This window comes from Brassica napus, chromosome C8 (genome assembly GCF_020379485.1).
Source record: "Brassica napus cultivar Da-Ae chromosome C8, Da-Ae, whole genome shotgun sequence".
Classification (NCBI taxonomy): domain Eukaryota; kingdom Viridiplantae; phylum Streptophyta; class Magnoliopsida; order Brassicales; family Brassicaceae; genus Brassica; species Brassica napus.
Window position 1 is genome coordinate 22905196 of NC_063451.1, and position 11132 is coordinate 22916327.

Genomic DNA, 11132 nt, shown 5'->3' on the forward strand with positions numbered 1-11132 from the left:
TAGATGAAGAACTTCTGTGAAGAGATCGGTTTCAAGCAAGAAAAATATGTGTTGCTTTGTGATAGTCAAAGCGCTATTTGTCTCGGGAAAAATTCTACATTTCATTCGAAGTTAAAACACATTCAGAGGAGGTATCATTGGATACATGATGTGGTTGCTTCTAAGGAAGTGGAACTTGAGAAAGTTCATACGGATGACAATGGAGCTGATATGATGACGAAGTCATTACCGAGGGGGAAGCTTGAAGTATGCCGAGGGATAGCCGGAATGGCTGTTTCCTCCACCTATTCGGAGGGGGAGTTTGTTGGGTTCCTCCTAGATGGAGGTAACCCATTGGGTTTGGTTTTGACAACCAAACTTGGTGTTAGGCAATGGTATTAGCACATGAGGTTAGTATTGGGCCTTGGGAGTTAATGACCCATAATGTAAGTCTCCTAACCTAATTTGGAGAGTGGTTGCAGACACAACACGAGCAGACAAGATCAGACTCACAATAATAGAGTTTAAAGAGAGAGAAAGAGAAGAGAGAAAAGAGAGAAAAGGAGAGAAGAAAACAGTTTTCGTCTCAGTTTGTCAAGACATATTTGGAGGGTCAAACGGAACTTGATCGGGCTGATATTTTGTGGGAAGCTTCTTCAGTCAGTGGGTTTAAGGTTCACCGAAGGGATTTGGATTTCAACGGTTGGAGCTTCTGTTGTCTGGGTTTTAGTGAAGCTGGTCGTCACAGCTCTTCAGCAACGCTGTCTTGTGTGTTTGGTAAATCCAACGGTAAAATCATCTCTGATTGAGCTGAAATTTTGCAGAGGTGTTGTTGACTTGTTTATCTTGGATTTGTACTGTGCGATTAGTCTCTGGTTTCCGGAATCCTTGTGATCTGAGGTCGTTTGGTTGCTGCCGGTTTTGAAGCTTTGTGTTGCTCTCTTGTTGTTGTTGTTTGTGTTGGAGATAGCTCTTTGAAGCTAGTGTCTCTGTTCTGTTCTGGTTGTTGAACAGGGAGGAGGTGGTTGTACTCACAAACATTTATATAGTGGATTGTTGAGTGGACTACGGTCCCGTGGTTTTTCCTTCTCACATCGAGGAGGTTTTCCACGTAAAAAGTGATTGTCTCATTTACGTTTCTGCTTATACTATATTCTGCCATCGTCGAAGTATTTTCTTCACAGGTTCACACAAGGTCAGGGGAACACGACCTTTAGTATTTCCGCTGCGCCGTGTGACTTTCCCCAACAGCCGCAAGGGAAATAAAATCTTCATTACCGACAAGAAGGTCATGAGGAACGTCTGTGATGCAATGACTGTCGGGTTTTTGTAGGAGATGGATTACATCCCTCCACAAGGCCCATCGAATAACAGGCCCTAATCCATCAATTTGGTCGGCTCGGTGGCTAAACCTATCGGCTTGACCTTAGAGTACTTTTAGCCGGTCGAGTAAGTCGGCTAAAAGTGCTCGGCTTGGAGGGAGCCTTGTTCAGGCCCGTATACTCGGCCTCTCGCATCAAGGCCCAAAGGGGCACGAAATTAGGGCATCAGGGGCAGGAGGGGAAAAGGAAGCAACAAGAATGTAACTTTTGGGACCATTTAACAGACTGAGCGGCTAGATCTAGGGTTTTAGGCTATCTCTTTGATCTTGTTACTCTTCGATCTTGTTGCTCTTGAATCTTCTTGTCACTCGTGTAACCCTTCAAACCAAATCTAAATAAAACGTCTTTAGCCATCTTATTTCTGACTTCTTCCATCTTAGTCGACTGAATCCCGTTAAAACAGTTTTCACGTGATGGATTGAAATTCAACCTTACGGACAAGGGTCCAGCTATCCATTACAAAGGCGTGTCGGCTTATCTACCTCCTCTACCCACCGGTTCACAAGTCCAAAGCCTGGCCATGTCCTCTTTACCCACCCGAGAGAAAGATTGGGTAGTGGGTGTCAAGCTATCAGGGTCTCGGTTGAGTGTATGTAGGCCTTTTGGAAGATCAAAATGGATCGACATCAAAAACGCTCCTGGGTGTATCAACCCTTCCTCGAGCCTCATGTTCTCCAAAGATGATAAAAGGTTCTACATTCCAAGTCCCGGATGCAACTACTTGTGCTATTTGGAAGAAGAGCATGACAAACTCGAGTTCATGGGCTTGAAGTTTGACGACATTCCAGCCTCGGTGTCTAATGAGGTTTCGGAGTTGAGTTCATGTTCAAGGACAGACCACCTTGTGGAGTCACCCACCGGCAACCTTTTCCTAGTCAAGTGGTATAGTATGTAATTAGCTATACATAGAATATAAAGTTCTTATTTAGAAACTAAGTAGTTGGTGGGTTTTTTTTTTTTGAATGACTAGCATTTTTTGAATTCGTAAATTCACTCTTTTTGGGGATGATGTTAAGAGTTTTCAAGGCTCCGAAGACAAATGTTGTAGTATAGTGATTTTCGAACCAGTTCTGAGGGATATCAAAGCACCGAGAATGCAAGTACTCACTTAATCTAAGTGCAACCAATGATTTAGATGGGTTTTAAATTACTACTAATACTAGAAAGCAATTACAGAATGATACTTTCTTGACTAAGGGAAAAGAGAACTCATGGGCATAGGGATTAGACCTTGGGTGATCAAGTTTCGAACTAAGGATGGCAAATGATCAATCAAACTATCAACCTTAAGCCTAGACACAATTCTAAACAAGCTCTATGTCTAGATGAATGCTCATTTGCTAACATATCTCAAACATCAAATGTCTTTGGTTGAATAATGTGAAAGCAATCATTACTAACAAGTCTATTAGCTATCTTAGCATCTTTAACAACAAATGTCTTTGGCAAAGTATACTAAAAGTCTAGGAGAGTTGTCTCAGGCATTTCATCGAACAACTTTCGGGTGGGAAATGCCTATTAATCAACTTTTTGAGTGGCCAACTCAGAAGATGCATTATGAATACTCTACTAGCAAGGAACAAGAATGATCTACACTAAAACATCCTAGAACTAACCTAATCACCCTTGATCTCCCTAACCCATGAATTCAAAAGGTGATTACTCACTAATCTCCATGATTCCTCTTAAACCCATGGTGTATTTCAGATTAATCATGTAGAGAATAGATAAGAAATCAACAAGAACACAAGACGAGAGCAATCAAATCTGAATCAAAAGAGGTTTTTTACTAATTGTTCTTCCGAAAAAGAGATTGTTTTCTGGTGGCTTACAAATGTACTTAAAACATAGGTTTTTGAAAAGTAAAAACGTGCATAATGAAATGACCGAAAGGCCCTTGAGAAATCATGAATTCGCCAAACAAATAGACGCGGAGCGACCTCGGCACGTCGCTGCGAGAGGTCGCTCCCGGGTCGTTTCTTCGCGAGCGACCTGGCTGTGTCGCTCCGAAGACGTCGCTCAGAAGACGTCGCTCCTGGGTCATCTCCTCGCGAGCCACCTTAGGGTTTCACTCCGGCCAAGTCGCTCTGGGCTTCGGGAGCGACCTGGAGTGGTCGCTCTGATAGGTCGCTCCGGGTCAGTTTTCGGCTTCCACCGGGATGAAATGGCGAGCGACTTCTCCGCATCGCTCTGGTAAGGTCGCTCTGATAAGGCAGGTCAAAGCGACTTGACGGTGTCGCTCCGGGAAGTCGCTCCCAACTCTCTGCTCGTCCAATGATCATCTTTACACCTCTTTTGAGCTCCAAATGTCTCCAGGAACTCCATGTGGTACTCCAATATCTAATAGAGACATATGTATGCAAAATGCAACCTAGACATGGCTAAATCCTAATCTATATGATGAAAATGCACACGATTAAATTGATAAAACAATGTAAATATGCAAGATATCAACTCCCCCAAACTTATTCTTTTACTTGTCCTCAAGTGAACTTTCTAAAACTCATAGGGAGAGAGGTTTGAAGGTGGGAGCTCATAGCCAAAAGAAACACACAAAGCACTCAAATCAACATCTAAATTCAGCATTAGTACACCCTCTGTTATTATACTCTAGCTTCTCTAGGCATATCTCAACTCTTTTCATCCCTACACTCATCATCATGCATTCACACATGCAAATCAGCCAACTCTCAAGTTCATTAAGCATAACATCAAGTGAATTCTTGCAAATGGTCAATTGGTCCAAATTATTTGGTTGAGTAAGGGAAGGCTTTTATTCAAGTGGGTCAAGAGGTTCAAAATCTATGATCTTTTAAAGTGGTTTACTCTCAAAACAAGTAGTCTTGACATTGCACATAATATATCTAAGAAAGGGACCAACTCATGCATACAATGCCCAATCTCCATTGTTCTACCCTTTTCCCAAACATACAGGTTACACAATCACTTCCCAATGTCAAACCCACCTCTCACCAAAAGATCCCAAGAATACTTTGCACATAAAACTCTTTTTCTTTGAAATCTATAAAGGATTTTCTCAACTTCTAAACAAATCTTAGCTCTAAACAACTTTGCTAGCCCCTTTTTTTTTTTTTTTTATATATGTATTTTTTTTCGGGGGCCAAGACTTTTCATAAACTCGAGTTAGACGTTTATCTATTAATTCCAATAAGATTATCCATTTAAACACAAAGAGTCTATTCTTTTCCTTTGAAATTTTCATGCTTCCAAACCATAGTCACCACACTCACCCCCACCTATAGCTAGACAATAGAGTGCCTAATCTAGCAAGAATGAAGACCAAGCATTGTCGTTCCCGATACTCTCAACATTATGCACATGTAAGGCTTTCCGAAAAAGGCCTCACTCATCAAATAATGAAAGCTTAAAAGGAGGAAGGGATTTTGGGAATGGTGTACCACTAGAGTTTGTCAAAAAAGATTGGCATAAAGGATGTGACAACTCAAGTGTGTATATCCATGATTCAGTACACAAGGGACCATGAGCAAGATGCATTAAGTTCGTTCAGTTCAAATAAGGTTGTAGTTGGCTTCAAAGACTGAGTTTCAGCAATCAACAAGTTTCAGGAAGAGTTTTCAAGGCTCGAATCATACAAGTCTTTTTGAGAGGTGCATAAGCTACTCAGGTGCAAAGTAATGTTATTTACAAGGCATTTCAAATCATTGCTCCCAATGCAAGTAAATGCAACCTATATGCTCTAGACTCTCATAGAAATGCAAATGATGCAAACTAAATGATTTTTTTTAATGCAAATATATATGTATAATGCAATGCATGAGACTCAAAATCATCAAAGCAAACGTGATCAAATACTGGGTACCTCCCCCAAACTTAAATGACACAGTCTATGTGTTGTCAAGGAGAGAGAGATACCCAAAAAGAGAAAACTAATATGCAAAAATGAAATGGTATATACAAGGGAAAGTAGTGGGTTACCTTCTATGGGGAATGAGTAGAGGGAGATGCTCCCTCCTTGTTGTCCTCAGGTGGTAACTCTTCAAGGGGTTCATCAGCAGGAGTGCTCATCTCTTCAATGTAGAAGGCTTGCCCGAACACAGTTGGTTTCTTCATTTTCTCCTTGATGTCAAAGTGGAGAACATGCCCTTTACCCAAATGGAGATCAATCGTGCCCTCTTTCACCTTAACAATTGCTCATGCTGTAGCTAGGAATGGCCTTCCAAGAATCAATGGGTCTTGAGCCTCCTCACCCATCTCAAGCACCACAAAATCTGTAGGTATCTCATACCTTCCAATCTTCACAGGTAGGTCCTCTAAGATGCCCACAGGGTACTTCACTGAACGATCAGCTAACACCAGAGAGAGTCTACACTTCTTGTACTGAGAGAATCCAAACTTCTTCGTAACAGACAAAGGCATCACGCTGACACTAGCTCCCAAATCGCAGAGACATTTCTCAAATACCATAGGTCCAAGAGCACAAGGTAGCGTGAAGCATCCTGGATCCTCCAACTTCTCTGGAACATCAAGCCTTTGGATGATGGCACTGCACTCATGGGTAAGAATCATCATGCTTTCCATTTCCTTCTTCTTTACAGCTACAACATCTTTCAGGAACTTGTTGTATTGAGAAATCAACATGAAAGCATCGATGATGGGCATTGCAACCTGAGCTTCACTCATTTGCTTCTCAAACAAAGCCTTGTACTTCTCTAGCAGCTGCCTCCTGAATCTACCAGGGAATGGTAGTTTGGGTTCATAGGGAGGAGGAACAAAAGAATTCTCACTTGCTGGAGCAAGAACTTCACCATCCTTCACTGTTTTCTTCTCTTCCCCAACCTTTCCTTTACCCTTGGCTTCCACAATCTTCTCCAAGATTTCATCATTGATTTTCTCATCAACAATAACCACTTCATCATCTAAGTTGATGGCCACCTCCTCACCTAGTTTCTCAGCATCCCTGGTGAGGGTTGTAGGAGGTAACTGCTTACCACTCCTAAGGGTGATAGCTTTGGCCTCCTTGGGGTTTTGGTCAGATTTTCCAGGTAGAGATCCTTGCTGGCGAGTCTGGTGAGTGTTCATGGAAGCAAACTGATTCTCTAAATTCTTGACTGTAGAAGCAAGATGTGAGAACTTGTTGTTGAGCTCATTGTAGCTCCCATCAATCTTGGAATGAAGGTTCTTTAACTCATAACCAACATGCTTCTCACTTCTAGTCTGAGACTCCAAGATTTGTTTCAGCAGGGTGTCAGTGCTGCTCTCTTGAGGAGCAGAGGAACCAGATGAGGGGTTTTGCTGAGGTTGATAGCTGCCTTGCTGGTTGTTTCGAGGCGGATAACCACTCTGTTGGTTGTTGGGATAGGATTTTTGTTGGTAGTTGTTGTACTGAAAGTTGGGCTCTTTTTTGTACCAGCTACCATTGTTGTTGATGAAACACAGCTCTTCCTGACCTTCCAAACCTTCAACCTCATGGACAACAGGTGGTGTCTCTTGGCTTGGGTTACCAACAAAGTGCAGCTGCTCTTGTGTGGCTTTATCAGCAAGGAGGATGTCTATCTTATCCTGTAGAGCTTTCAACTCCTTCCTCGTCTGCTTATCATATGTTCGACTGCTTCTGTCGTGGTCTCCACTGTAGACTGCTTCACTCTTTACCATGTTGTCAACCAGCTCCTCTGTATCTTCCTCAGTTCTCCCCAAGAAGAACCCATTGCTAGCTGTATCCAGTTTGGCCCTGTACTTAGGAAGAGCACCACGGTAGAATGTGCTCAGCAAGCTCTCCTTAGAGAAACCATGGTGTGGGCATTGAGCTTGGTAGCCCTTGAATCTCTCCCAGACTTCACTGAAGCCTTCCAAGTTCTTCTGTTGGAAACTTGAGATCTCATTTCTCAGCTTAGCAGTTCTTGAGGATGAGAAGAATTTCTCCAAGAATGCTCTCTTGCACTCATCCCAAGTATTGATAGAGTCGCTGGGTCGAGACTTCTCCCACTGACGTGCCTTATCCCCCAAAGAGAAAGGGAATAACTTCAGCTTCAAGGCATCTTCAGACACACCATTGGTTTTTGACAACCCACAGTAGCTGTCGAACCTATCCAAGTGATCAAATGGGTCCTCTAGAGCCAAGCCATGATACTTGTTGTTCTCGATCACGTTGAGGAGTCCTGACTTGACCTCAAAGTTGTTGGCTGCCACAGCCGGTGCTCGGATTCCCAGTCTATGACCATGAATGTTGGGCCGGTCATAAGCACCAATGGGTCGAGCTGCCCGTGGTTGGTGTTCTGCCCCTTGCGGTGGATCTGCCATATCAATATCCAAGTGTGCTTGGTGTTCTTCTTCTCTTCTAGCTCTAGCACACTCCCTCTCTAAAGCTCTGATGTCTGCTACTATTGGAACTAGGTTTGATGGACCCCTGCTCCTCAAGTTCATACACCTGAAACTTAAATGTAGGTGAAGAAGAAGAATCAGTAACAAAAAAAAATTAAAATGACTTAGTCTCAAGCAAATGACTAAATCTCAATGTTCAAATCTACTCAGAATTTGGCAACGGCGCCAATTTGATGTTAGGAGTTTTCAAGGCTCCTAAGACAAATGTTGTAGTATAGTGATTGTCGAACCAGTTCTGAGGGATATCAAAGCACCGAGAATGCAAGTACTAACTTAATCTAAGTGCAACCAATGATTTAGATGGGTTTTAAATTACTACTAATACTAGAAAGCAATTACAGAATGATACTTTCTTGACTAAGGGAAAAGAGAACTCATGGGCATAGGGATTAGACCTTGGGTGATCAAGTTTCGAACTAAGGATGGCAAATGATCAATCAAACTATCAACCTTAAGCCTAGACACAATTCTAAACAAGCTATATGTCTAGATGAATGCTCATTTGTTAACATATCTCAAACATCAAATATCTTTGGTTGAATAATGTGAAAGCAATCATTACTAACAAGTCTATTAGCTATCTTAGCATCTTTAACAACAAATGTCTTTGGCAAAGTATACTAAAAGTCTAGGAGAGTTGTCTCAGGCATTTCATCGAACACCTTTCGGGTGGGAAATGCCTATTAATCAACTTTTTGAGTGGCCAACTCAGAAGATGCATTATGAATACTCTACTAGCAAGGAACAAGAATGATCTACACTAAAACATCCTAGAACTAACCTAATCACCCTTGATCTCCCTAACCCATGAATTCAAAATGTGATTACTCACTAATCTCCATGATTCCTCTTAAACCCATGGTGGATTTCAGATTAATCATGTAGAGAATAGATAAGAAATCAACAAGAACACAAGACGAGAGCAATCAAATCTGAATCAAAAGAGGTTTTTTACTAATTGTTCTTCCGAAAAAGAGATTGTTTTCTGGTGGCTTACAAAGGTACTTAAAACATAAGTTTTTGAAAAGTAAAAACGTGCATAATAAAATGACCGAAAGGCCCTTGAGAAATCATGAATTCGCCAAACAAATAGACGCGGAGCGACCTCGGCACGTCGCTGCGAGAGGTCGCTCCCGGGTCGTTTCTTCGCGAGCGACCTGGCTGTGTCGCTCCGAAGACGTCGCTCCGAAGACGTCGCTCCCGGGTCGTCTCCTCGCGAGCGAACTTAGGGTGTCACTCCGGCCAAGTCGCTCTGGGCTTCGGGAGCGACCTGGAGTGGTCGCTCCGGGTCAGTTTTCGGCTTCCACCGGGATGAAATGGCGAGCGACTTCTCCGCATCGCTCTGGTAAGGTCGCTCTGATAAGGCAGGTCAGAGCGACTTGACGGTGTCGCTCCGGGAAGTCGCTCCCAACGCTCTGCTCGTCCAATGATCATCTTTACACCTCTTTTGAGCTCCAAATGTCTCCAGGAACTCCATGTGGTACTCCAATACCTAATAGAGACATATGTATGCAAAATGCAACCTAGACATGGCTAAATCCTAATCTATATGATGAAAATGCACATGAATAAATGGATAAAACAATGTAAATATGCAAGATATCAGGGGAGAAGACCTCTCCTAACGCAACTTGAACATATGACCCCTTAGTCACCTATTAAATAATCTAAGAGTTCTAGTCACTTGGTCAATTCTTTGTTAGTAGGTTTGAAGTGAATTTGAATCATATATTTCTGTGTGAATGAGTTTAGTATTCTATCATGTCTTTGCAGGTATGGTGAGGACTCAAAGGTGTGGATGGACTCAGACTCGGACTCCGACACCGACTTGGAGAAGGACGATGAAAACGAGGTGTCAACATTGAAGCACGTAACGAAAAAATTCATGGTGTATAGGGCGGGGGACCAATCGTGTGATTATAATAAGACAATGATCTACACAGAAGACATTGGAGATCTTTATATGTTTCTTGGACATAGCCAGGCTTTCTGCGTCCCGGCCAGCACGTCTCCTGGACTCAAGCCTAACTGCATCTATTTTGTGGGTCGTAACTTTGGTGTTTATGATCTCACCACCAAAACTTGCACTACCTTCCACAAAGATGATGAATGTCCAGTGACGAGAATTGAATTCCCTTACTGGCAATTTTCTCTCTAGCACCACTTGATTTAGATGGTTGTTGCTCGTTTGTTTGCTTCATTAATGTTATAGGTGTTTTTGCTTTCCCATGCTAATGCTATCATTTAAATCCAATGTTCTATTCTAATGGAATTTACTATCCATGAATGATTTTTGTTCAATTCCATTCCAATAATATGGTAACCTTATAAATTTCATACATGTAGGAGATGGATTACATCCCTCCACAAGGCCCATCAAATAACAGGCCGCAGCCCGACAATTTCGACTGAGTTTAGTCGGCTTAGCGGCTAAAGACGTCGGCTCGACTCTAGAGTACTTTAAGCCAGTCGACTAAGATGATCAGTTGTACTCGGCTTGGACGAAATAACACCAAGGCCCGCATACTCGGCCTTTGGTGACAGGGCCCAAAGGATAAGTGTGATTAGGGCATCACAAACAGAGGCACTATAAGAGGGGAGGAGGAGGCAACGAGCCAAAGGACTTTTGGACAACCTACACACTGAGCGGCTAGATCTAGGGTTTCTAAACGATCATTCTGATCTTGTTGCTTAGACCTCACATCTTGTCTCCTTATTTCCCATCAATCTTGTAACCCTTTGTCGGATTCTAATAAAAACATCTTTAGTCACCCATCCTAAAGTTCATCATTCCGATCAACTGAATCTCGTACAAACAATTGGCGCCCACCGTGGGGCGACTAAAGTAACGTTCTAGATCTACATGGCTCAAGACGACGCCGCCTTCGGCGCTCCGGGCGAGGAACCGACCCCTACTCCTGCAGCCGCGCCACCCATTACCTCAGATTTCATGAGCTCCGTCATGGCTCGACTCGCTCGCCAAGACGAAGTCCAAAAGACAACTAACGACCAACTCGCTGCGTTGGTCGCGGCGCTCACAGCCCCTGACGGACAGACGAGCCGTTCCCAGCAGATACGACGCCGCCTCTTCAACACAAACCCTACGGCCACCGGAGTCGACCATGTCTCCGACGACTCGGAGCCCAACGAAGCCCTTCTCGCAGATGCTCTCCCAGCAGGTCCAGATCTCACTACAATACGCGAGCTCGCTGAGCTCAAACTCAGCCTTCAACAAATGGGCGAAAAGATCCACCAAGTAACCAGCGCAGCTCCCCAAATAGAGAGTGTACTCGCCGCAACCTCACGTACTCCTTTTACTCGCGCGCTGACTAGCGTGCAACTCGGGAAGATAGAGAAGCTGCGCCTACCCGAGTATAAGCCCGGCGGAGACCCGGTGGAGCATATGACAGC

At 43.3% G+C, this 11132-nt stretch overlaps 1 protein-coding gene and 1 non-coding gene across 2 annotated transcripts; both read left to right on the plus strand.

The window, feature by feature from the left end:
- Nucleotides 1–1881: 1881 nt before the first annotated feature.
- On the plus strand, nt 1882–9879 carry LOC106429487. The gene is made up of 2 exons (XM_013870234.1): nt 1882–2243; nt 9495–9879. The coding sequence occupies exons 1-2, from the start codon at nt 1882–1884 to the stop codon at nt 9877–9879; spliced, it is 747 nt and encodes a 248-aa protein (XP_013725688.1).
- Nucleotides 7126–7232, plus strand: LOC125592067. Its single transcript, XR_007327917.1, has one exon. It is a non-coding gene; the product is annotated as a small nucleolar RNA R71 (small nucleolar RNA).
- Nucleotides 9880–11132: the final 1253 nt, after the last annotated feature.

Coding starts and splice junctions, on each gene's coding strand:
- LOC106429487 (XM_013870234.1), top strand. CDS start 1,882: ATGTCCTCTTTACCCACCCGAGAGAAAGATTGGGTAGTGGGTGTCAAG. Junction 2,244..9,494: donor AACCTTTTCCTAGTCAAGTG/GTATAGTATGTA, acceptor ATGTCTTTGCAG/GTATGGTGAGGACTCAAAGG.